Consider the following 27,473-nt stretch of genomic DNA (forward strand, 5'->3'; position numbering starts at 1 on the left):
TTTCAAGGCCTGACTAAGCGCGTTGGGTTACGCTGCTGGTCAGGCATCTGCTTGGCAGATGTGGTGTAGCGTATATATGGATTTGTCCGAACGCAGTGACGCCTCCTTGAGCTACTGAAACTGAAACTGATCTATCATTATTATCATTATTATTTTCATGATGATGATGATTATCATTATTATTATCATCATCATTATTATTGTTATTATTACTATTATTATTGTCATCATTATCATTACTATCATGATGATGATGGTGATGGTGATGATGACGATGTTGCTGTTTATTTAATTTCATTTCATTTTATTCCTTTAAGGTTTGTGGGGAAAGGCAGAAATATCAATCATTAAAATAATGCAAGAATTATCCCCGCATGCTAAATTTTCAACACACCTGAAAAGAAAAGAAAAACAAAAAAATTCTCCGCAGTCTTTCAAACGAGGGGTAAGTAAATTCAGTGCCCTCCACCGCGTTCCACTCCAGACTTGCCCTTTAGCGGGCCCTTTGCCAGTGGTTTGAAGACACGTTGGAAAGAGAAGACCATCCATACCCCGCACCCCCCTATAGAGAGGGGGTATTCTCTCTCTGTGTGTCTCTGTCTGTGTGTCTGTCTGTCTGTCTCTCTCTGTGTTTCTGTGTTTGCCTCTACTCTCTCTCTCTCTCTCTTCTGTCTCTCTGTGTCTCACTTTCTGCTCCATCTCTTTCTCTCCATGTGTCTCTCTCTCTCTATGTGTGTGTCTCTGCCTCCGTCTTTCTCTGCCTCTCTACGCTCTCGTTCTCTCTCCCTCTCTCTCTGTTTGGATGTATGTCTGTCTGTCACTACTCTCTCTGTGTCACTCTGTTTTTCTTTATCCCCCCCCCCTCTCTCTCTCTCTCTCCACCTCTGTGTGTGTGTGTGTGTGTGTGTGTGTGTGTGTGTGTGTGTGTGTGTGTGTGTGCTTACATCTGTGTGTGTACACAAACTGTCTCCTTTACTCGCTTCTGTTGGGATTATGCCGGATACACAGGCAGTTCATCGCGGTCAAGACAGAATCAAGTGAGGAACGGGGTGGGGCGGGGGGGGGGGGGGGGGGGGGGGGGGGGGGGGTGCGAAAAGTGCCACATGGACGTTGCAACTTCGTCCTCGGAAACTGGACTTACAATGCTCTCTCTCTCTCTCTCTCTCTCTCTCTCTCTCTCATGTTGAGGCATGAATAACACATTACCCCCCCTGTCACATGTACTCTAAGCTGATGACAAAGTGCCAAAGTGTCGCAAATCTCTTGTTTCAATTCTGATTTTTGTGTGTGTGTGTGTTTTTTTGTGTGTGTTTTTTTGTGTGTTGTTTTCTTTTGTTTTTTCTATTCCATTTTTATCTATTTTGCACTATATTGATCTGATTAGTCCCTACTATGTCACCAGAGCTTTTCAGCTAATGACATTAAACATTTCAGTTCAGTGTTCAGTTCTCTCTCTCTCTCTCTCTCTCTCTCTCTGCGTATCTGGCTCTCTGTGTCTCTCTCAGCCTGCCTATCTCTATTATTATTATTATCATTATCATCATCATTAGTAGTAGTAGTAGTAGTAGTAGTTGTTGTTGTAGTAGTGGTAGTAGTAGATGTTGTATTTTGTTGTTGTTTTGAGTGCATGGCGAAAAGAAGCTTGTGACTTAACTTTTTACCCTTAATGAAACATTCGATTTCTGTGTGTGTGTGTTTCTGCGCATTGCAGATTTTAACCATCTAAAAGATCTAATTTGGCAACACACACCCACGAGTGTTACAGGTCTGGTTTGTTGGGGAGGGGGGGGGAGGAGTGGGGGGAGGGGTGTGGGCGGGGGGAGGGGAGGGAGGGTCTGAGTATGGCGTGGCAGTTAGCTATGTGGCCATGAGTCTGCTTCACCCAGGCTTTTTTTTTTTTTTTTTTTTTTTTTTTTTTATAAAGCGTCTCGTGACCTGACGAGCATGTGCCTTTGGCTCCGTTTGTCGGCTTCTGGAACGGGCTGATGTGAGGTCAACTACGTGATAGCTTTCAAGCACACACAACGGAGAGAGAGAGAGAGAATGACGAAGAGAGAGAGAGACAGACAGACAGACAGACAGAGACAGACAGGCAGAGGCAGAGACAGAGAGACAGAGGGAGAGAGATACAGAGACAGACAGAGACACAGACAGACACAGACACAGACAAAGGGAAGCAGAGACACACACAGAGAGATACAGAGACAGACAGGGGCAGACACAAAGGGAGGCAGAGACGCACAGAGAGAGAGAGAGAGACAGACAGACAGACAGACAGACAGACAGACAGACAGAGACAGAGAGAGAGACAGACAGACAGAGACAGAGAAACATAGAGACAGAGAGACAGAGACAGTGACAAAGACCCGTGGTATATAATTTCTGTCAAAATTCCTGGCAAAAGTCATTCTGATAGGAAAATAAAGTAATACGCAAGCAAACAGAAAAAAAAAGAAAAAAAAGAAAAAAATATATGAGTGACGCTGCGCTGTAGACCTATAGAGTAGAGTAGCCCTATTTTCACACAGAGACATCTGTTGTGACAAAAGGGTAACACTCATCTGAGATGGGGGTACTGATTTTTCTTTCTTTCTTCTTCTTCTTCTTCTTCTCACCATCACAAAGCTGTACGACAAGGACAAGAACAAGAACACCAACAATAATAATAATGATGATGATGATGATGATGATAATAATAATTACATGAAACATCAGTGCATTCCTGTAAACTGAACGCGCGGCCATTCTCGTCAGTTTATTCATTCAATTCAATTCAATTCAAAATACTTTATTATCTGCTTCAACCAAAAACAGAAAATTTTCTTTAGGCTCACTTAAAATAAAATGCCCGTCAGTAAAAAAAAAAAAAAAAAAAAAAAAAAAAACCAAACAACTGACACACCCTTCACTTATCACCATGCACACATCAATTATTATGCAAAAAGAAAAACATGAAAAACAGTTCGGAATTTGAGTCGTTTGGGTCACGTAAACATTCATCAGCGAGAAATAAAAACATGGGAGTTTAGCTGTGGTTGCACACACAGGTAGGCTTTTCTCTAGTTAACGCTTTTCGGATCTTAAAAAAAGGCAGGAAAAGCATATACCCCAATCAGCACATTTCCTGCAGCGCAACGGCGACTTCCTGTCAGGCATCATTATACTATCACCACCGCAGATAAGATCTACTACTACTACTACTACTAAACAGCAAAAAACAACAAAAAACAAAAAACAAAAAGTAAACAAACAAAAAACAACCCAAAACTAACAATGACAATAATTATAACAACAACAATAATAATAGTAATACTAACAATCACAATAATAATGATAACAACAACATTAATAATAACAAAAATGATATATAATATGAAGAAGAAGAAGAAGAAGAAGAAGAATTGCGATGAATTTGATAATAAATGCTTATATGAATACAAAACAAGAAAGAAAAAAAATATATATGAAGTTCAGAGGTAAACGGAAACAGACAGACAGACAGACAGAAGAAAGAGTCGCACACACACACACACACACACACACACACACACAGGGAGAGAGAGATAGATATATATATATATATAGAGAGAGAGAGAGGTTGTAAGAGAAGACCGTCTCTCAGGGAAGACACAAAGAAAGAGGTACATGGAGGGAGAGATAGACAGACAAACTGACAGACAGACATCTAGATAGACAGACAGAGAAAGGATCCAGAAACGGAGCAAAACGTACTGAGAGAGAGAGACAGACAGACAGACAGACAGACAGACAGACAGAGAGGGACACACCCACACACACACACACAGTTATAAATGATGTAAGAATGTCGCACTGCATGTCGTAATCGTGTCAGTATCGTATGTATATTTATTGCTATTTACGCTCGTATTGTTTCTGTTGTTGTTGTTGTCTTCGATAGAATTTTTGGGTGTTTCTTGTAATTGTATATATCTATATTATCCTTTCCCGATCCCCACCTCCCCATTTCTTCCCTTTTTATGAGGGTAGGGGGTCTTCTCTTCTTTTTTTTTTCTTTGAGGGCAGGATGTAAAAAAGCTGTTTTAGCTTATTCTTTTACCCTCAACAAAGATCATTTTGACTTGACTTGAATTGACTTCACACACACACACACACACACACACACACACACACGCAGAGAGAGAGAGAGAGAGAGAGAGAGAAAGCAGATGGACAGATGGAAGGATATTGATAATTCATTCAAGAAAGGCTACGGTGCTTTTGGAAGGTTTTGGTGGGGGTTTTTTGTTTCATTTTTAGTTTCTCAAGACTGCGTTCGGCCAAATCCATATACGCTACACCACATCTTTTAGGCAGATGCATGACCAGCAGCATAACCCAGCGACGCTTAGTCAGGCCGTGCATATAATCATATTTGTGTACCTATCCAGTTGGATTTTTGTTCTACAGAATCTTGCCACGGATTCTTTTTCAGTGCGATAAGTGCGTGCTGCACAGGGAAATCGTTGTATCGTCTCATCCGAATGACTAGACACTCAGTTGGAATATGCAGTCAAAGGGCGAGGGCGGGATTCGATCCCAATGCTCTCACAGACTCTGTATTGAATTCTTTTGGAAGGGTATGTGACTATTGATTGATTGATTGATGTGGATACTTATATAGCGCCTATCCTCGGTCAGAGACCAAGCTCTAAGCGCTTTACATACACGGGGACATTTTGCACCACAGGCTGCCTACCTGGGTAGAGCCGACTGACGGCTGCCACTGGGCGCTCATCATTCGTTTCCTGTGTCATTCAATCAGATTTCAGACGCACACGCATACACACTCAGACAGACATGTAACATTTTACGTGTATGACCGTTTTTATTTATTTATCCCGCCATGTAGGCAGCCATACTCCGTTTTCAGGGGTGTGCATGCTGGGTATATTCTTGTTTCCATAACCCACCGAACGCTGACATGGATTACAGGATCTTTAACGTGCGTATTTGATCTTCTGCGTGCGCATACACACGAAGGGGGTTCAGGCACTAGCAGGTCTGCACATATGTTGACCTGGGAGATCGGAAAAATCTCCACCCTTTACCCACCAGGTGCACCGAGATTCGAACCCAGGACCCTCAGATTGAAAGTCCAGCGCTTTAACCATTCGGCTATTGCACCCGTCACTATTGATAAACAAGAAAATTATAGCAAATAGTATTTCGCAGAAATTGAAACAGGCTACAGGTGATTAAAAGCAAATCAAAGAAAATAATTTAATGGCTTGCTATAGGAACAAAACAAGCTGCCTTAAATTCTCTTGAGTTGATGCCATAAGTAAAACTAGTGTGAATACAAATCTTTGTCCACCATATTTGAAGGAAATGAACTTTGACATAACTCAGGGCAGGACACTGAAACACAAAAATGAGCTTCATTTTCTGGTCCGTGTATACACAACAGACACAACACATCCCTTTCTCGGTGTTGTTCATAACGGTTTTGATAGTAGAGAATATCAGAAATAACCAAATCTAACTATATATATCTAACATGTCTATCCATTTTCGTTGATAAGTATTTGGCAAAACAAAAGAAGGTATGGACATGTCTCACTAGTTCGAATCTTTCACTTTCATTAAAAATGAAATTTTAAATCCTTGCTATCTGCAATTAACCAACCTTATACGAAACATTTGTATAAATGTAGGTATTATTATCCTCTATGCCCAAAGAGAGAGAGAGAGAGAGAGAGAGAGAGAGAGAGAGAGAGAGAGAGAAAGGGAGGGAGAGAGTCAGACAGAACGACAAACAGACAGAGAGAGAAACAGGGATAGAAACAGGGATAGAACAGAGACAGGGTCAGATGAAAAGACTGAAAAGTATCCAAACACCAAACGTCGATACATAGTTACCATTCCAACAGCCCCTCTCCCCAACCTCCCCCCAAAAGCCCCTCTTACCTGAACACGGTTTGATCTGTGACCTGTGGTCTTTCTTAATCCTGAGGGCCAGTCTCCGCCTGACTCTGTGGCGCGTGTACCAGCATGGCGACCTATAAAAGGGGGACCACCCTGAAGTCCCGGCAACTGGTGTTCCGTTTCCGGTAAGGAGACGGTCGGGACACTTTGTGACACCATGAAGGGTGAGTGATGGGCGGTTGTTGGTTTCCTCTGTGCTATTTTTGTCTTCCACTTCCCTTGCTTTGTTCCTTTTCTTGGTGTTTTTCATCAGGTGTCTTCCTGTCTGAATCCTACTTGTTTCATGATATTCACAGCTATCTGGGCTAGCATTTCATCATTGTAGAGAGTGTCCAGCCCAAGTTACACCCCCACTTACTCGGTGTAGAGGGCTTTTGGACGGTCGGTGTTGGGATGGTATCCTAAATCTACTTTCTTTTTTGTTTTGTTTTTGTTTTTGTTTTTGTTTTTGTTTGTTTTGTTTTGTACTTTTTCTCACCCTTTGTTAGATCCGTGTTGTATTCTGCGAAATGTCTTCTTCTTGTTGAGGTTCGTCTATCATTTTGCTAATTCTTATTGCCATTTGTTCTTGCTCTTCTTGTTTTGTTTCTGTTCCTCTGCTTAGTCTTGTTGTCCGTCTTGTTCCGGGTCTTCTTCTTGCTCCGAGTCTTCTTCGTCTGCTTCTTCCCTTCCTGGTTATCTCTCAGCTAAAGCCTTATTGTTGTTCTTCTCCTTCTTTTCTGTGCTTCCTCTCTTGCCAGTCTCGCAGTATATTCTTCTTATTGTTCTGCTTTTCCTTCATGTAGGTAGTCCTCTTCTTCTGCTACCTCCTTGATGTATATTCCGCTAAGTCTTGTATTGTTGCATTGCATTTGTGTTACTTTTTGTCACAACATATGTCTCTGTGTGAAGTTCGGGCTGCTCTCCCCAGAGAGACCGCGTCGCTTCAGTGCAGCGCTACCCCTTTTCTGCATGCAGGTGGATTTGTTTTCCAGTCAAAGTGGATTTTTCGACAGAATTTTGCCCGGTACAACCCTTATTTGGTGTGGTTTCGTTTACACGCACTAAGCGCATGCTATACGCGGACCTCGGTTTATCATTCCACCCGAATTACTAGCGTCCAGACTACCACTCGAGGTCTAGGTGAGGGGGCGGGGGGTAAGGGGGGTAGGGGTCGGGGTGGTGGTGAGGGGGAGGGGGGGCATACTGCTGGGTGTGGGATTCGATCCCAAACGCTCAGATTCTCTCGCTTCCTAGGCAGAGTTACCTCTGGGCCATCAGTTTCGTTCCAGTTTTCCGTGGTATTGTTCTTTTTTGTCAGTTGACACTCTCTGTCACACTCTCTGGGACGCCTTGGTAGAGCCAGATTGACAATGGACTTCTGATCCAGCGTTCATCAGTGATCCGGGTTTGAGGCCCCGTTTCGGTGTGGGTATCCTGGGGAACAGCGCTTTTCTCCGATATTTTAAATTTTCAATTCCATCCAAGTATGAATGGGTGTTTGACTTCTGTCAGGAAATAATTTAAAAAAAAAAATAATAATAAAAAAAAATTAAAAAGAGACAAACAAAAATTCTAAAAAATAAAATAAAATATATATTTTTTCTTCTTCTCAAGGCCTAAGCGCGTTGGGTTACGCTGCTGGCCAGGCATCTGCTAGGCAGATGTGGTGTAGCGTATATGGATTTGACCGAACGCAGTGACGCCTCCTTGAGCTACTGATACTGATACTGATACTGTCAAAAAAAAAAGGTTAAAGCTGCGGAAGGACAGGTTTGGGCACTGTATTCCTATACCTAAAGTCAATGCCCATGAGGCCACAAAAGGCAATGGGGTCTTTAACCCTTTAACTCTACACAGACCCCTCGGATGTCCAGTGGATGTCTCAATGACCCAACCTTTAGCTTCCGTCGTCAGAATTGTGGTATTCTTTGTCAACATTCACCTCTTCAGTATAAGAGCCTTCCGCTTGCAATATTTTGATGATGGTAATTGGGGTGAAACGCTGTTAACGTCGTCTCTTTCGCCGTTCGTATGGAGAGAGTTAACTAACTCGTTGTTGTAATGCATTAACTCGGTTGTTCTTTCTCCCCTCACCTAGTTCTTTGCTGCATCATGCCCTTGTTGCTATTTCTTATTTTGATGTCCTTCTATTTTCTCTGCTGAATTTCCTATAGTTTTGTCGTTCTGCGTCTTATTGCAGTCCTGTTATCCTTTGACTATCTGTTTCTGTCATATCTTGCGTTGTTTTATTTCTTACTGATATTCATGGTTTTCTTAACAAACAAAGCAAAATGTGTGAAGAAGGAGGATATTACAGGTAGCCGAGGAAGAGAATAAGAAGCTCGATAAGATGTAGAACAGCAAGAAGGAGGATATAACATACAGGTAGCCGAGGAAGAGAATAAGAAGCTCGAATAAGATGTAGAACAGCAAGAAGGAGGATATAACATACAGGTAGCCGAGGAAGAGAATAAGAAGCTCGAATAAGATGTAGAACAGCAAGAAGGTGGGTATAACATACAGGTAGCCGAGGAAGAGAATAAGAAGCTCGATAAGATGTAGAACAGCAAGAAGGTGGATATAACATACAGGTAGCCGAGGAAGAGAATAAGAAGCTCGATAAGATGTAGAACAGCAAGAAGGTGGATATAACATACAGGTAGCCGAGGAAGAGAAAGAAGCTCGATAAGATGTAGAACAGCAAGAAGGTGGATATAACATACAGGTAGCCGAGGAAGAGAATAAGAAGCTCGATAAGATGTAGAACAGCAAGAAGGTGGATATAACATACAGGTAGCCGAGGAAGAGAATAAGAAGCTCGATAAGATGTAGAACAGCAAGAAGGTGGGTATAACATACAGGTAGCCGAGGAAGAGAATAAGAAGCTCGATAAGATGTAGAACAGCAAGAAGGTGGATATAACATACAGGTAGCCGAGGAAGAGAATAAGAAGCTCGATAAGATGTAGAACAGCAAGAAAGAGGATATAACATACAGGCAGCCGAGGAAGAGAATAAGAAGCTCGATAAGATGTAGAACAGCAAGAAGGTGGATATAACATACAGGTAGCCGAGGAAGAGAATAAGAAGCTCGATAAGATGTAGAACAGCAGGAAGGTGGATATAACATACAGGTAGCCGAGGAAGAGAATAAGAAGCTCGATAAGATGTAGAACAGCAAGAAGGTGGGTATAACATACAGGTAGCCGAGGAAGAGAATAAGAAGCTCGATAAGATGTAGAACAGCAAGAAGGAGGATATAACATACAGGTAGCCGAGGAAGAGAATAAGAAGCTCGATAAGATGTAGAACAGCAAGAAGGTGGGTATAACATACAGGTAGCCGAGGAAGAGAAAGAAGCTCGATAAGATGTAGAACAGCAAGAAGGTGGATATAACATACAGGTAGCCGAGGAAGAGAATAAGAAGCTCGATAAGATGTAGAACAGCAAGAAGGAGGATAGAACATACAGGTAGCCGAGGAAGAGAATAAGAAGCTCGATAAGATGTAGAACAGCAAGAAGGTGGATATAACATACAGGTAGCCGAGGAAGAGAAAGAAGCTCGATAAGATGTAGAACAGCAAGAAGGTGGGTATAACATACAGGTAGCCGAGGAAGAGAATAAGAAGCTCGATAAGATGTAGAACAGCAAGAAGGTGGGTATAACATACAGTAGCCGAGGAAGAGAAAGAAGCTCGATAAGATGTAGAACAGCAAGAAGGTGGATATAACATACAGGTAGCCGAGGAAGAGAATAAGAAGCTCGATAAGATGTAGAACAGCAAGAAGGTGGATATAACAAAGAACCGGCCGAGAGTTAGACGAACATCAAGAATTAAGAAAGAGAACAAGGAAGATTAACCCCCCCCCCCACCCCCCCGCCCCCCCCCACGCCCCCCCCCCAATTTTTTTTTGACGTCCCTCAGCATTCTCTCTGTTATAGACTGTTTTCATTCTTTTTCTTCTTGTCTTTATTCCCTTCCCCAAGAAAGTAAATATCTTGAATCAGTCAGTATCTTTTCTGCTAATGAATAACATCAGTAGAATTATTAGTAAAAGAAACAAACAAACACACAACAGAGAACTGATATGAATAGACTGGTCACATCCCACACGCCGACCACACACACAAACACACACACACACACACACACACACACACACACACACACACATATATATATATATATATATATATATATATATGTTCATGACTGAAATACCAGCACGTTCTCTGAAGAGTCGATAAGAACAAAAAGAGAGTACATTCTTTTTCCAAAAGTTACAGCAAAGTACTTATCAATATACGCTATGCGCCTGGACACTTGTTTGAAATTGACGCTTGAAAAAAAAAAAAAATGAATGACCGTAATCAGTCATCAATGCTGCTGTTGGTGATGGTTATCATGGTTATGATAACGATATTGATAATGATAAAGACTACGACGATAACGTTGATAAAGGACGACGATGATGTATGTATTTATATTCTTTACTGTGTTTGTTGCAGACGCTAAATCCTTATTGCTAGCGTTGCTAGTATATTATTCTGCAAACGCCCAATACGTTTCTGCACGTAAGTATATTGACGTCGGTGGTGATATTTCTCTCTCTCTCTCTCTCTCTCTCTCTCTCTCTGTGTGTGTGTGTGTGTGTGTGTGTGTGTGTGTGTGTGTGTGTGTTATTTTTTTTATTTTTTGTACATTTTGAAATACCGTTTTTTTTTTCTTTTTTTCTTCTTCTTCGTTTCCATCATCCATTCATTGCTTTGTTTTTCTGTCTTCCTCTGTTCAGTTCTTCCTTTCTGCACTTCGTCTTTCTTTCCTTCATGTAATCTTCGGGTTCCATTCACACATTCCATCACCTTCCTTTTTTTCTTCTTCTTCTTCTTCTTCCTTATTTCAAATTCTCTCCTTTGTTTTTTCCATGCCTTTCTATTTCTGGTTGTTGTTTTTTTTTCTCTTTTTTTTCATCTTAGATATTTGTTCTTTACATTCGCTTTTATATTTTGGTGGCATATCCTTCTTTCTTCTTAGTTGAATGTATTATGCCCTTTTTTTAAAAAAAAAATTCATTTCTTTTTTTTTTTCTTGTTTCTTAGTTCTTTTCTTCTTGACTGCTTCTTCTTCTTCTTTTTAAATTTAAGCTTCATTTTCTTTTTTTCTTTTCTTTTTTTTATTTATTAATTTTTTTTTTTTTTACTTACATTGCAATTACGCTTTTGTTTTGTTTTTAGTTCATTTATTAATTCCTCACTTCCTCTTTTCCCTCTGTTTTTCCTTTGTCCCTCCCTCTGTTCCATTATTCATTATTCGTGCCTTCCTCTTCCTCCCTGTATGTCTTTCGTTCCTTCCTTGCTCTGTTCTCTTTTTATTTTTCCCTTGTATTTTGTTTTCCTTCATCTCAAATTTTGTCCTTTCTTTGTTTCGTTTTTGGTTTCATTCATTTCATGTGTTCTTCCTCCCTTCCTCCCTTCCATCCACCCACCCTTCCTTCGTTCCCTCTTTCCACACAATCTTCCTTCATTTTTTCCTTCCATCCATTCTTCCTTCCTTCCATCCTGAAATTAATCTCTTTCTTCCTTCCTTCCGTCCTTTCCTTCATCTATTTCTTCCGTCCATCCATTCTTCCTTTGTTCCTTCCTATTTCTTCCTTCCACCCATCCTTCCTGAAATTAATCTCTTTCTTCTTTCCTCCCTTCCTTCCTTACATATTTTATTCCTTTTCTTCATCTATTTCTTCCCTCCATCCATCCTTCCTTCCATCCATCCTTCCTTTACTTACTCCTCATCTGCCTTCCTTATTTCCTTCCTTCCTTCCTTCATCTCTTTCCTTTTTATGTGTTCTTTGTCTCCAACCCAATTTCCTCCTTCCAGAATGCCAGCGAGGCAACGACCGGCTGTTTCCGGTGCCAGAGGACTGCACCCAGTTCCGGAGGTGCACCATGGGTTTTCTGATGCTCCCGGAGAGTTGTGCCCAGGGCACCGCCTTCAGCGAACAGAGGCAGGAATGTGTACACTTAGCTGAGGCTGGCTGCACCCAAGGTATAGTTCGCTTCAGTTCACTTCAGTTCAGTTCCGTTCAGTTTCTCAAGGAGCCGTCAGTCGCTGCGTTCGGGCAAATCCATATGCGCTACACCACATCTGTTAAGCACGCACATACACACACGCGCGTGCGCGCGCGCACACACACACACAAACACATTGGTTTCTCGCTCCTTTGTTCTGATCTATCCATCCATCTATGTTTATATATGTCTATATATGTCTATATATGTGTGTGTGTATATATATATATATATATATATATATATATATATATATATATTTGTATTTGTATCTCATTTTATCACAACAGATTTCTCTGTGTGAAATTCGGGCTGCTCTCCCCAGGGAGAGCGCATCGCTACACTACATCGCCACCCATTTTTTAAATATTTTTTCCTGCCTGCAGTTTTATTTGTTTTTCCTATCCACACACACACACACACACACACACACACACATATATATATATATATATATATATATGTGTGTGTGTATGTGTGTGTGTGTACATACTTTTTTTTTCATTGAAAATGAATCACGTCATGTGGATAAACGTTAACCAGAAGAGTGCGTATAAGACGTCAGCTGACGTCCTACAAAAAAGTATTGCCATGGTGCCTGTAAGACGTCCACTGACGTCCTGCATATGTTCCGATTTTTCCTTCATTGGAGTTTGGTTCAATTCACATAAACAGACTCTGAACAGTTAGTTTGATGTGTCTGGATTATTAAAAAAAAAATACTATTTAAATAAACTTACAGCAGGTAGAAGACCTCTTTCTACTCGATAATAATTTGCTAACTGACCATGTGATACGCGCATGGAAAAGGGGGTTGCATCGTGTGCAAAAAAAATGCATTGAAAACTGTGTCCAGTAAATCAGACAGTCACAGTCAGCAGAATTACACAATTCTGAAAGCTCTACGTGTGATTATGGACAGCTTTCGCGACGGAGAAGGATCTCTCTTGTCTGATGATTGGTTTGAAAACGAAGGTGATTGACAACGACAGTTATGAAACTAGCAGCCCATTTTTATGGTAATTAAGTCCGTCCATCCAATCAGACAGCGTTTTTGAACAACTGGCTATGACTGACAGAATACGTACAGCCAGTGTTGGAAGAAGAGAAGGAGAGGGAGAGGACTGCTGTAAGACGATAGGTCGAATGCCAGCCAGTGGTCATCAAGGGGGCGTGGCTTTTGGGAAGCGTGTCCTCACGTTTCAAAGCAGACAGAAGGCAGTCGACAACCGCCAATACCACACGGTTTTCACGAAACGCAGTGCTGAACCTGCACTGGCCGTGAAACACGTGCTTTTTGTTTTTAACGCTGACTTTTTCGCTGACTCAGGGGGATGACTTGTTTGAACAGGTGGCAAGCCTGATGCACAGCAGACAAGTCAAGCGGCCCAGTGCAACTTGAAAGGAGTGAATGTCATCATAGAACTTCACCCTCTCACTCGCAAACGCTCTTTGCTGTCAAAAAGCTTGCCAGTTCATTTTCTGGGACTTTGATTGACCCTTTACGTTGACTTTACTCACTTTTGTCATTACTGTGACTCTGATTTACTTACTGTGATTTGTTTTCAAAAGCTTATAGCCTGTTTTAATTTCTTCTACAGGTATAATCTGACAATTGGCTTGCTATTTCTAGCTGCAGTTTGTTTCTTTTCTTTATGGATGTCATTATGTAGAGGTGGAAACAGACCTTTTTTTTGCACAAAAATATTATCTTGACATTACATGCCTGAACAGTTACCTACAATCAACCTAATTGGGAAAAAAGCCCAGAAGCAGACTCTACACTCATTTTCCATCACAAAAATGTTTACTTTCCTTCTGTATCGCCCATAGCTTTTGTGCTAGAATTTTTTGTGATTTATTACCCCCGAATCCTCAAAATTCCCTGGCAAGGGGAGTGCACTTTTTTACAAAATTCTCTGGCACTGAACTTGTTTTAAAACTGAAGAGCACACACACTCACCAGATCCCTTAATTACCAACATCTATGTATATTACAATGAAATTTACTACGAAATTTTGCCGGGGTCAGCTTTCTTGTTGGCGAGGGTTCTTTTGCGTGCGCTACGTGAATGCAACATCCATGACTTAGAGTTATCATCTAATCCAAATGACTAGCGTCCACACCACCACTCAAAGTCTAGTGGGAGACAAATTGGACAAGTGTTGTGTTCGAACCTGTACACTTACATCCTTTCGCTTCCCAGGCGGACGCATTACCAGCAGGCCAACATTTCACACAGTAGATGCGAGTCATCCCCTGTCTATTGGCTCCGAGACTGGTCTTAACCAGCCCTGTCTCACTGACAGTGGCGAATGTTTTGGGCCCAGCAGCACCTATGTGGGACAAGACGTCATTGTCACTGTTACTTGCCCCGTTACCTGACTTGGTCACCGAGGCGTGGTACTGCTGAACACATCACCAACTGTCGCCGTTTCTTGGTCCTGAGTTCCGACAAAGCTCCTCTCGGTCCGCTCTGTGATGCTGAATCTTCATGGCGTGTGGCTGGAATAACCATTCATCTCCAGCCCTGACCACAGCTGAATTCTTCCATCTATCTAGTTGGCCCTGTGGCCGTCCTTGGTAACCTCAGCCCCCTTCCGCCCTGCTCATTGCCTCCTACATGAAAGTCACACGCCCAGCGATATCTGTGGTAACTCCACAGTAGCAGGGTTAAGCCCCTGACCTGACCCTCAGAACAAGACGAGTGGAATCAAGTCAAAGTCTGACGAGAACGGATTCCCGGTTTGCTATGCCGACATCCGACCCCGTGTATAGCGCCGACCACAGGCAGAGGTACCGTGACTGCCGTGTCATCATCGAACATAACCGGGTAGGCGGCGACAGTAGCATGGTATGGGAAGTGCCGAAACAAGGACACCCCCTTGTTCCAGGAGATTCTGACTGGTCAGCAGTAGCAAGATGAGAGATCCTTGATCGTACAACCTGTGCTTGGCTATTTTTTTTTTTTTTTTCCTTAAGCAAGTCTACAGTTCTCTGTATTCCAGCAGAACACTGCTGCTACCCCCCTCACATTTCACGTGTCGTCGTGAAGTTTCCAGACCAGAGCAACATTGGCCTGTTATCACCCGACATGCCCCCGATGGAACACGCTGGGGATGAGCCTAAATGTAGAGTTCACAGAGGACCCCCCAGTTCATGATGTCCATGATCCAGGGCATCGTGAGAGCCATTGTTGGACAGACTTCTTCTTTTGTGGGCTGCGACTCACACGTTCACTCGCACACACGGGTGGGATTTAACATGGATGACAGTTTTTACCCCCCGCCATGTAAGCAGCCATACTCCGTTTTCGGGGGATGAATGCTGAATATGTTCTTGTTTCCATAACCCAACGAACGCTGACATGGGTTACGGGATCGTTAACGTGCGTATTTGTTCGTCTGTGTGCATATACATGCGACAAGCATTGGACAGACATTCTTCTTCGTCCATGAAGAGGAAACGCCCGGAGTGCGTTGAAGTTGTGACTATCCACACTAGATACTGAATGCCAAGGCCACTTTGAAACGATTGTAGTGAACTTCGGTATTGAACTCAGTGGTTTCTGCTTGGTAGTGATCTGTTGGTCTCTGATGGACTTTGTACATGGAATAATATGCCATGTGTTTCTAGATCAGGTCCGTTTGGCGAAAGACAGAAAGAAAAAGAAAGGAAGAAGGAAAGAAAGAGAAAAGGAAGAAGGAAAGAAATAAATTATCAAAAAAAAAAACGATGTCTGATTGCCATTTACAGATTTGGGTGTTATTCAGCAGCGAGTGAAGCGGATCCTTTCCTCTGCCTTTCAGAAAAAAAACATCTTGTTTCAGGGATCAGCCGTTTTGTCAGTCAGTACTCACCCTTGTGTCAGCAACCTCCAGTTAACGTCAGTATCTACGAATCCTGGAATGTCCCCCACCCCGAGTTCTGCAATGGTTTCATCGCCTGCGGCAATGGAAGGGCCATACCTGCCTGTCAAATCTGTGCTGAGGGCACCATCTTCTATGACAACAACTTCAGAACGTGAGTAGAATGAAAACTGCGATGGGAACTGTTAATTTGTTTGTTATTAAGTTGTCGACTGGGTATACAGTGTGTGTGTGTGTGTGTGTGTGTGTGTGTGTGTGTGTTTTGTGGAGTGAGTACACATCGCTTGTGTGTATGTGCGTGTGTGTGTGTGTGTGCGCGTCCGCGCGCGTATGTGTGTGTGCGTGCGTGCGTGAACGTAAATATGTTAGTGCGTGTGCGAGCAAGTGTGTATGAGTGCATGTGTGTGTGTGTGTGTTTATGTGTGTGTGTGCGCGCGCGCGCATGTGTGTATGTGTGTGTGTGTGTGTGTGTGTGTCCGCGCGCACGCTTGAAAAAAAAAAAACAGCCCCTCCCCCCACACCCCTCCCCCACCCCCACACATACACCATCCCCCCCCAACGTCTCACTACTAAAACAGCAGCCCCGTAGCTCCACAAAAACACGAACGCAACAAACACACACCTGATACCAACTCAGCACAGTGGCGTGTCCTGTTCACAGGTGCAAGCCAGGCACGCCCGCAGACTGTCCGCGCCAACGTAGCCGGTACGTGGACCACCAGGACGTGGTCAGTGTCCGCGCCCTAGAGGAGAGCTGCAGAGCGCCCCCACCTGTTTTGAGGCCACCTGGATTTGGCAGTGGGCAAATTGGCGTGGTAGGGTTTCAAGGACAGACTGGGGGATCCGGAGGAGGGTATGGAGGATCTGGAGGAGGGTATGGAGGGTCTGGTGGATCCGGAGGAGGATATGGAGGATCTGGAGGAGGGTATGGAGGGTCTGGTGGATCCGGAGGAGGATCTGGAGGAGGGTATGGAGGATCTGGAGGTTCTGGAGGAGGGTCTGGAGGAGGGTATGGAGGGTCTGGTGGATCCGGAGGAGGATCTGGAGGAGGATTTGGAGGGTCTGGCGGATCCGGAGGAGGATCTGGAGGATATGGAGGATTAGGAGAAGGGTCTGGAGGAGGGTCTGGAGGATCAGGAGGAGGGTCTGGAGGAGGATATGGAGGGTCTGGCGGAGGGTCTGGAGGATTAGGAGGGGGGTCTGAAGGAGGGTATGGAGGATTAGGAGGAGGGTCAGGAGGAAGCTATGGCGGGTCTGGAGGATCCGGAGGAGGGTCTGGAGGTTATGGGGGATTAGGAGGAGGCTCTGGGGGATCCAGTGGAGGGTATGGAGGATCTGGAGGATCCAGTGGAGGGTATGGAGGATCCGGAGGGTCTGGAGGATCCAGTGGAGGGTATGGAGGGTCTGGAGGATCCGGAGGATTAGGAGGAGGCTCTGGAGGATCCAGTGGAGGGTATGGAGGGTCTGGAGGATCCGGAGGGTATGGAGGATTAGGAGGAGGTTCTGGAGGATCCAGTGGAGGGTATGGAGGGTCTGGGGGTTCCAGTGGAGGGTCTGGAGGATCCGGAGGGTATGGAGGTTCTGGAGGATCCAGTGGAGGGTATGGGGGATCCAGTGGAGGGTATGGAGGATCTGGGGGATCCAGTGGAGGGTATGGGGGATCCAGTGGAGGGTATGGAGGATCTGGGGGATCCAGTGGAGGGTCTGGGGGATCAGGAGGGTATGGAGGATTAGGAGGAGGTTCTGGGGGATCCAGTGGAGGGTATGGAGGGTCTGGAGGATCCGGAGGATTAGAAGGAGGTTCTGGAGGATCCAGTGGAGGGTATGGAGGCTCTGGGGGATCCAGTGGAGGGTATGGAGGGTCTGGAGGATCCGGAGGGTATGGAGGATTAGGAGGAGGTTCTGGAGGATCCAGTGGAGGGTATGGAGGGTCTGGGGGATCTAGTGGAGGGTATGGAGGGTCTGGAGGATCCGGAGGATTAGGAGGAGGTTCTGGAGGATCCAGTGGAGGATATGGAGGCTCTGGAGGATCCAGTGGAGGGTATGGAGGGTCTGGAGGATCCGGAGGGTATGGAGGATTAGGAGGAGGTTCTGGAGGATCCAGTGGAGGGTATGGAGGGTCTGGGGGTTCCAGTGGAGGGTATGGAGGGTCTGGAGGATCCGGAGGGTATGGAGGATTAGGAGGAGGTTCTGGAGGATCCAGTGGAGGGTATGGAGGGTCTGGAGGATCCGGAGGGTATGGAGGATTAGGAGGAGGTTCTGGAGGATCCAGTGGAGGGTATGGAGGGTCTGGGGGTTCCAGTGGAGGGTATGGAGGGTCTGGGGGTTCCAGTGGAGGGTATGGAGGGTTAGGAGGAGGGTCTGGAGGAGGAGGAGGATATGTAGGGTCTGGAGGACTGGGAGGAGGTGACGGAGGATCTGGAGGAGGATCCAGGTGGCAATCATGGTGGCAAAGTGGAGGTGGAAACATCAATGTTGGTGGGTAACATCGGCTTTAAAAGGAAGATACTATGCTTTTATTTCAATGTTTATTTCATCTTTCTCTGTCTCCTCTATCTGACTGTCTCTCTTTCTCTGTCCTCTGTTTTTTCTGTCTGTGCATCTCAATTCCTGTCACTCTGTATCACTGTTTATCGGTCTCTTTTGTCTTCCTTATTGCACCTTGTGCAGGGAGGACTACTCAGTTGGGGTTTGAGAAGGATGGATTGCTTCCAGCTGAGCTTTAGCTGACCTTTTACAGGGGACGAAGGATACATACACACAAGCAGGAGTAGATGGCTAATCATTATTGTCATTATTCATAATTTAGATACCATTTCCAAATTCTGTTAAATCTCATGGTGTTGTGTATATATATATATCTCGATCATTTGTTTGACCCATAAATCTTCATCTATTAATCAGGTCCTGTTACTGATGTATCAGATCACGTGAACATGTGGGCCTGTGTTGTATGAACCTATCATTCCATTTAAATGACTAAATGACGAAAGTATAATGCACACGCAAATTTCAGTTTTTTTAAGAACAAAAGCTCTTTTCAATCTTTTATTTTGGCTGACGATATTGCCACACATCTATCTACTGGCTGATAATATCAACAAATAAACTATTTCATAACTAAATTAAAAATTGCAAAGATAAGTTCAATCTTTTAAAACAAAATAAATAAATAAATATAATAAAAACAAATAAATAAAAATTGAAAAGGAAAGAAACAAAACGGGTTTTTGTTGTTTTTTTGTTGTTGTTTTTTTGTGTTTTTTTCCAAAACTCACTTTGAAAATACCTTCATTAACACTATAAACGAATGTTTGTAAACACCAAGAACAACAACTTTGCAAAGGAAATTGTACACTTCACGATGAATGCTGCTCAGTACTGAATTTGTATACACATCTTGAGCGTTGGAATACCACTAACTGACAAACAGACACTTGATACCCGACTTATGGTGGCCTGCCCTTTGAGGAATCCAGTTGCACAAGGTCTTGCTTATTATCGTACTGTGTTTCCTCGTAGGAACAGCAGTTGACCGACGTGTCCTTCAAATCAAACGAACCAAAAGTATCTGTCATGAGTTTCTGGACGATAATGAAATCAAGCCTCTCATCTCATCTCATCTATCCCTTGACCCGTGGGTGGGTCGTTGGGGCACCATGGATGACTGCCTGGTCAGCTCGCGCCACCTGCCTCGGTCCTCAGCGGCCCTTTGAGTTGTGGCAAATGGCAGGCCCGTCCACTCTTTGATGTTGTCCTCCCACCGCTTTCTCTGTCTGCCTCTCTTCCTCCTTCCTTGTACGGTACCCTGCAGGATGGTCTTGGCTAGGCCGTCTGATCCTGTGACGTGTCCGTACCAGCGGAGCTTGCGTTCCTTCACTGTGGTTAGCAGGTCTTTGAATGGGCCAATGGCGTTTTGGACTCTTCTTTTCACTTCCTCATTTGTGATGTGGTCTTTGTATGTAATGTTCAGGATCTTGCGGAAGCATCTCATTTCCAGGGCCTGGATTCTTCTCTGGATTTCTGCAGTGAGGGTCCAGGATTCGCAAGCGTATAGAAATATTGAGAAGATGAGGGAGCGCATTAGTCTGATTTTGGACGAGAGGGAGATCTTTTTGTCCTTCCATATAGTCTTCAGTCGACTCAGTGCGGCAGTAGTCTGCGCGATTCTGGACAGGACCTCTAAAAATCAAGCCACCTCATCTAAATTGTCTGCCCTTGGTGATTGCCATTGCCCTGATTAACTATTACAGTGATATTCAAAAGCTTTTACATTTTGAACATTGCACCGAGCATCTCCCATTTTGTCAATCATTTGTGGAATTCATATTAAGGGCAATTCATAGCAAAAATTGTCAGAAGAATTCAAAACCTATCTTAACAAAAAGCTGTCATAGCCGATTACTGACATAATTCCCAAGAGCAAAAATGTATTTTGTTTCTTCAATAAAATCAAACAAAATAAATACCTTCACTCAGTTACGTCGATATTTTGTGAAAAAATTTCCTGTTTATCTTTATGATAGACAATAAATTCTATAAAAATTAAAAAAAAAAAAAATTACAATTACTGAGAAAAAAAAGAGTTTCACCAACAGCAAAACATGCAGGAGACAAGTTATCTGATACGATGAGGAGATCACTTTGAAATGACGTCATTCGCTCCTGACGTCATTCCAGCCAGTTGTCGTCACTGGGAAGATTCTTTGTCATCCACATGGAATCGCCATAATCTTACTGGACAACTCATATCATATCAATATGATGGTCTTTAGCCTGTAAGGCCTTTTGCCCGCTTGAAATGAGGGGAAGTAACAGCCCCCATAAATGTATAGAGATTTTTATAATCTAATAGTGCGCAAGGCTTATTAAAGATCAATTAAATGAGTTTTGTATTTCAATTTTTGAAAGTAAGTGTAAACACGATTTTTAAAAGTATTCGCTGTTCCTACGGAGACAACATAACAACTGACAGAGAGAAAAACAGTTTACCCACCAACAGATAAATCTTGTACAATGGGATCTGTTATATCACTGTCTATAGCTAGTATCCAACCAGCGAAGCAACTATCTTCTCGCAGGACAGACACTGACGGGCTCAAAATAAACGTTTTCAGACGGCGCAGAATGCTTACAGCGAGACTTGTTGCCAGAGTCAAGAAATTTGAATACACCAGGTCCGTTTTAACTCACTCAGTATGGCCAGTCCTCTCTTCTCCTCTACACAGACCCCTCGGATGTCCAGTGGGTGTCTGAATGACCCAACCTTTAGCTTCCGCCGTCAGAATTGTGGTATTCTTTGTCAACATTCACCTCTTCAGTATAAGAGCCTTCCGCTTGCAATATTTTGATGATGCTAATTGGGGTGAAACGCTGTTAACGTCGCCTCTTTCGCCGTTGGAATGGAGAGAGTTAACGTAGGCTCCACTGGCTTCCTGTCCAGGGATGCATCCAATACAAACTTATCTTCCTTATAAGTTCAATTGTGGCAGGTCCACTTCCTTTGCGTTAGCTGTGCTTGACTATGTGTGTATACATATGTATGTGTACATAACTACATGCATGTATATGAATGTGTATTGTGTGTGCGTGTGTTTATGTGAGTTTGTGCCTGCCTATGTGTGCGAATGTGTTAGGGTAGCTGTTAGATACACATGTATGTTAAAATGTATGTAAGCAGTGTGTGTGTGTGTGTGTGTGTGTGTGTGTGTGTGTGTAGTCACATTTTGGTGTGTGTATGTAACAATGTTGTAATGTTTTATGTTAACGAAAGTGTTTTTGTAAAGCACCTAGAGCAGATTTCTCGATTGTGTGCTATATAAGTATCCATTCTTATTATTATTATTATTATTATTATTATTATTATATTCAAACCCAAGATAGAAAAAAATATCCCTCTGTAGTTTTTTTTTTTCACTTTCACGACCTTTCTCACCCACTAATATCTGCTCCAAGTCGCCTGATTACTGTCCCCAAGGCCAACAGACACAAAAACAAAGCAATAGATAATGGTCAGTGGTCATCCTGAGAACATAAGAAAAATGTCTTTTCTTGCTCTTCAAAAAAGGAAATTATTCAAACGACATTACTTCCAATGCTTTTTTTTTTTTTTTTTTTTTTAGATAAAGTCATGCAGTCCCCCATCATCACCCTCCGCTCCCCACTGTTTAAAATCGTTGTGTGTGTGTGTGTGTGTGTGTGTGTGTGTGTGTGTATGTGCGTGCGTGCGTGCGTGTGTGTGTGTGTGTGTGTGTGTGTGTGTGTGTTGTCTGCATTTTTTCCCCAGTCTGCTTGTGTTTTGATGATACTGTGAGCACACAATAACCTGTGTGGTGGAATCTTTAATCAACGCGTCCTGTACATAAATCAACCCCATTCGTTCCCAGACTTCATCACCCACTCAGTCTGTTTCTTTGGAAGGAGGTGGCGACAGATGGATACAGCAGTTCAACGACATGTGTCGGGATCCTCCACCAGGCTACAACTATTCCGTTCCTTGGAACGTGTTCCATCCCAACTACTGCAACGGCTTCATTCGCTGTGCCAATGGTTCGGCTCTGTTCCCCTGTGAGCTCTGTGCCCCGGGCACTTTGTTCCAGGAAGGCTCTTTTGACGTGTGGGTATTATTATTTTTTAATATTTGTTTATTTGTTTGTTCTGGAATGTGTCTGAATTGTTATTTGTGGTTCTGTAGCCTGTAAATGTAGCTTTCTTCCCGAACAAACAAACAACCCCCCCCAAAAAAAACACACCCTCCCCAAAGGTTGTATTACACGACTTCACTGTGTATGCACCATAAGTTAGAGGGTCTCAGTGCTTGGTGCACGACATGCAAAAATACATACAATGATCTTATTAGTGTTTACACTCCCACAAGAAATCTCCGCTCTTCCTCTGACTGTTACCTTTTGAAACTTCCTCGTGTCAATACAAGAACCTATGGTGAACGTTTTTTCTTCTTTGTTGCTCCTCACATCTGGAACAACCTTACTTATCATATCCGTGCATTTGATTCTGTTTCTGCTTTTCGCTCATAACTAAAGACTCATCTTTTTTTAAATCTGTCAAAAGTACTCTCAGCTTCCTTTTCTCCAACGCCACCCATGTCAGCTCGCTTTGGATGAATGTAGAGTGGGAAAGGGAGAGTGTGAGTGGGGGGAGGGTTTTTTTGAGAAAGAGTGGTCATGAATGTTTTATGTTACTTTTAATATTTTTCTTTCATGTAAAACGCCCTGAGATCTTAGTGAGAAAGGGCGCTATATAAATGTACATTATTATTATTATTAAAGCTGGGTCTTAGTATCTTCGTTTTTCCATAATTCATGAGAAGAAGCATGATAGAGACTCTGGATGGAGTTGAAGATGAATGATTGATCAAAACCGAGCTGATTGCAATCGGCACCAAACTCATGATTAACCAGGTCACTTCTACCTCTCGTGGCCATCTCCGTCTGCGACACACCTTTTGCCCAGTCTACTGGAAACCTTAGCGTATACGTAAATGAAACACTGTCAAACACTTGTGCTGCACATTGATCTGTCATCTATACAGGTTAGGCAAATGTCGCTCTTTCCTCTCCACCAACAAATTTGCTGTTTCTTCCATACTACCCGGGGTAGATTGCTGTAATTCTCTCCTAACTGGACTATCAAGATAAACTTCAACGTAGAACCGTGTAGCCCGACTCATGCTCTGTAAACCCAGGCACGAGGATACATTCAACACCACTGCCTAGAACACTTCACTGGCTTCCTGTTCAGACAAGAATTCACTACAAAATTATCTGTCTTTGCTTTCAGTGTCTCTGTCTCAACAACATGCCCCCGTGTGTTTAAGATCATCTCCATCTATAGCATCCTTCTTTGTTGTTACGGCCCCCCCCCCCCCCCTCTCTCTCTCTCTCTCTCTCTGTGCGCGCGCGCGAGCGAACATAATTATCGCTGGAATGTTTGGCTGGCTGTCTATACAGGGTTGTACACGTGAGTTTTTCTTTTTAGTGTTTAAATGCAGGTCGCATACGTCTTTTTTATTATTTTTTTTTTTTACATTGTACAGAATAATTTGGCATGTTTTACATGGAAATGATGATTATAATAATAATAATAATAATAATAATAATAATAATAATAATAATCTATTAGTAATAATAACAATTCTTCTTCTTCTTAGTAGCAGTAGTAGTAGTAGTTACTTAGTAACATACACCTGATATGACAGACTAGCACAGAGCTCACTTTGGATGTATGAAGAGTGGGAAAGGGAGAGTGTGAGTGGGGGGAGGAGGGAGGGGGGTTGAGAAAGAGTGGTCATGAATGTTTTATGTAACTTGTAATATTTTTCTTTCATGTAAAGCGCCCTGAGCTCTTAGAGAGAAAGGACGCTATACAAATGTACATTATTATTATTATTATCATTATAACAAGGTCTGTTGAACACACTTTGAGAAGAAGCGTGGGCTAACTGGGTCATGGAGAGAGTTCTTCAAGAACCGCACTGCCCGCATGTCGATCACCCATACGTGATACAAGCCTGATACATCTAAAAAAAAAATAATAAAAAAAAAAAAAAAAATGTACAGGCTCTTACTGCTGCAGCTTTGGGGGCTAATTGGCCTTTGGGGACCATCCCTAACACCGTCTGTCCTAAAAACCCTCTTGGCCGAGAGAGTGGGGATTTAACTTGGGCAAGGCACTCTCCGCTATAATCAAATTCTAGCCCAGTTAGTCGGAACAGCGTTGACCTCCTCTGCTGTTCTGATGGTCAAACTCGAACACGACTGACTATCTTGCGTGCCTGACACTTCTTCTTCTTCTTCTGCGTTCGTGGGCTGCAACTCCCACGTTCACTCGTATGCACACGTGTGGGATTTTACGTGTATGACCGTTTTTACCCCCGCCATGTAGGCAGCCATACTCCGCTTTCGGGGGTGTGCATGCTGGGTATGTTCTTGTTTCCATAACCCACCGAACGCTGACATGGATTACAGGATCTTTAACGTGCGTATTTGACCTTCTGCTTGCATATACACACGAAGGAGGTTCAGGCACTAGCAGGTCTACACATATGTTGACCTGGGAGATCGTAAAAATCTCCACCCTTAACCCACCAGGCGCCGTCACCGTGATTCGAACCCGGGACCCTCGGATTTAAAGTCCAACGCTTTAACCACACGGCTATTGCCCCCGTCGCATTCCTGACACTAGCAAACAACGACTGTTTTTGTACTTGGGATTGATCATCAAGTTTGTTGTCTCGTCAATTTACTCTCACAGAAACGAAAAAGTCATAGGGGATGTTCCCCAGTGTGTTATGATCTCTCTGCATTCACTCACGGCCTGACTAAGAGCGCTGGGTTATGCTGCTGGTCAGGCATCTGCCTAAAAGATGTGGTGTAGCGTATATGGATTTTGCCGAACGCAGTCTTGAGAAACTAAAAATGAAACTGAAAAAAACATCTTCCAAAAGCACCGTAGCATTTCTTGAATGAATTATCAATATCCTTCCATCTGTCCATCTCTCTCTCTTTGCCCTTGCTAGACATGTTCGCCTTCCCAGTCAAGAATCTGGGCAAACGTATACTTCACGTTTACAGGTGTGTGGCCGCCACTCCAGAGCTACTACTCACCTGCGGACAGAGAAGAGTGGTTCCTACAGAACTGAACCGCCAGGTGCGCCGATTTGCTTTCGACTGCAACCCTGTTGCCCTTCTTGGAGGAGGAGGAGGAGGTGTTAGAGGAGGAGGAGGAGGAGGAGGGAGAGGCGGAGGAGGAGTTAGAGGAGGTGGTGGTGGTGGCGGCGGTGGTGGTGGTAGCTACCAACAAAGCTGGCAGGTAGGTCCAGGAGGAAGCTCTGGTGGAAGATACGAATGGCAGTCCCAGACAACCTGGTAATGCCTCACGTGCTGCTCTAAGCTAAAACCACGGTGCACACGACAGAGGACGTGAATGAAGAGATGGTGCTGTTGACATGCAGCGAACTTGAAGAAGTAGACCAAGGATTTGAAGAACAAGAAGATTTTATTCACGATGTATGTTTAACTACGAGCTGCTTGACCCATATTACGATAAATAGCAGAGCTGAATGTGCAAAGGACTGTCTGGATCACATTACTTGTTCGTGACTTTAAAAAAATGTTTTCTGCTGTTCAAGAAAGTGCATGTGTGAACAAAGATGGATTTTTGTTTGATTGTTTGTTTGTTTTAAAGAGGACTTTTCTTGAATTTGTAAAAAAAAAAAAAGAAGTAATAAGTAATATGTAAAATTTGTTGTTTTTTTGGGTTGTTTTGTTGTTGTTGTTGTTGTTTTTTTCTGGCAGCAATCTAAAGCCTTATTTCTTAAGAAACATTAGCAATATTCATGATAGCAATACAAAACGAACAACAATAACAGCAATGACGATGATGCAAGCACACAAAATAATAGAACGCTGTGAAAATGTTGATGAACATTTAACAGTAAAAATAAAGAAGGGAAGGAATCAAATGTAGAGAATCTGAGCACTAGTATTTAAACAGACCGTGGTAAAAATGGTGATCTTAAAGTCTTTGTAAAAAAAATAATAATAATAAAAAAGATTGTTGTTTTGTGAACGTTTTTGAAATGCTCTTGCTGCGAATATATTCTAACTGCGAATAAAGCTGACGCAAAACACTGTGTGTGTGTGTGTGTGTGTGTGTGTGTGTGTGTCTGTGAGAGGTGTGGATGTGCGGAAATATGTTTCTTAGAAAAGAGTCAGTCAGAAAGACAGACAGACACAGATACAGTTTCAGTTTAAATTTCAAGGAGGTGTCAAACCTTGCGGGCTAATCCATAAATGCTACAGCACATCTGCTGTTGAAAAAAACCCAACAAACTAACTGGAGGTAGATGCCTGACCTTGCATAAACCTAACACACTGGGGCCGTATTCAAGACAAAATTCATTTTGCCTACAGGCAAGATATCTTTGACATGGTTGGGACCCACGGGTACAGTTTACCTTCAAGGATAAGTTATCTTTTATTCAAGACACACCGCTTTGCTCAGACAGCTAACCCACCTCTTTTTTTTTTTAAATCCCAAGATTCCCAACTGCACATGCTCTCAGTTTCACTTCTCGTTGCACCACAGCTCGGAACATTGTCGAGAGAGTTCGCAAAACACGTGCTATCTGTAAAGCATGCCTGTTTTCCCTTTAAAAAAGAAAAAAAGAAGAAGAAAAAAAAAGAAGAAAATTGCTGCAAAAGGATCCGCCATATTTACCTCTGCTTCGTGGGCAGTCACCCTTGGCAGGTAGTAAGGGTAACTTGCCTTCGGGTTTCTAAACACACGGGTAGACTCTTGTGTTCATGAATACTGGGTATTGCTTACCCTCGGGCTGTTTGCCTTGCCTCATGCAGATTACCCACTGGTACACATTTACCCTCAGGCATGATGTTCTCTTGAATACGGCCCCTGGTGAAGCCATGAGACACAGACACAGAAACAGAAACAGAGGCACAGGCACAGACAGAGGCAGATGAAGAGACACAGAAATAGGAAGCGAGTGCAAGTAGGTCCATATGTGTACATGCGGATGCGGACGATTCATTCATTTTGGTATATCCATGGAGGAAGGTGGCTGAATGGT

General features: G+C 43.2%; 1 protein-coding gene across 1 annotated transcript; it reads left to right on the forward strand.

Annotated features, from left to right (window-relative positions):
- Positions 1-6,044: 6,044 nt before the first annotated feature.
- On the forward strand, positions 6,045-26,519 carry LOC143275732 (uncharacterized). The gene is made up of 8 exons (XM_076580008.1): positions 6,045-6,110; positions 10,439-10,504; positions 11,805-11,972; positions 15,827-16,019; positions 16,527-16,692; positions 16,732-18,343; positions 22,286-22,481; positions 25,459-26,519. The coding sequence occupies exons 1-8, from the start codon at positions 6,104-6,106 to the stop codon at positions 25,754-25,756; spliced, it is 2,706 nt and encodes a 901-aa protein (XP_076436123.1). The 5' UTR covers positions 6,045-6,103; the 3' UTR covers positions 25,757-26,519.
- The last annotated feature ends 954 nt before the right edge of the window (positions 26,520-27,473 follow it).

The sequence above is a fragment of the Babylonia areolata genome, chromosome 31 (genome assembly GCF_041734735.1).
Source record: "Babylonia areolata isolate BAREFJ2019XMU chromosome 31, ASM4173473v1, whole genome shotgun sequence".
NCBI classification, from domain to species: Eukaryota; Metazoa; Mollusca; class Gastropoda; order Neogastropoda; family Buccinidae; genus Babylonia; species Babylonia areolata.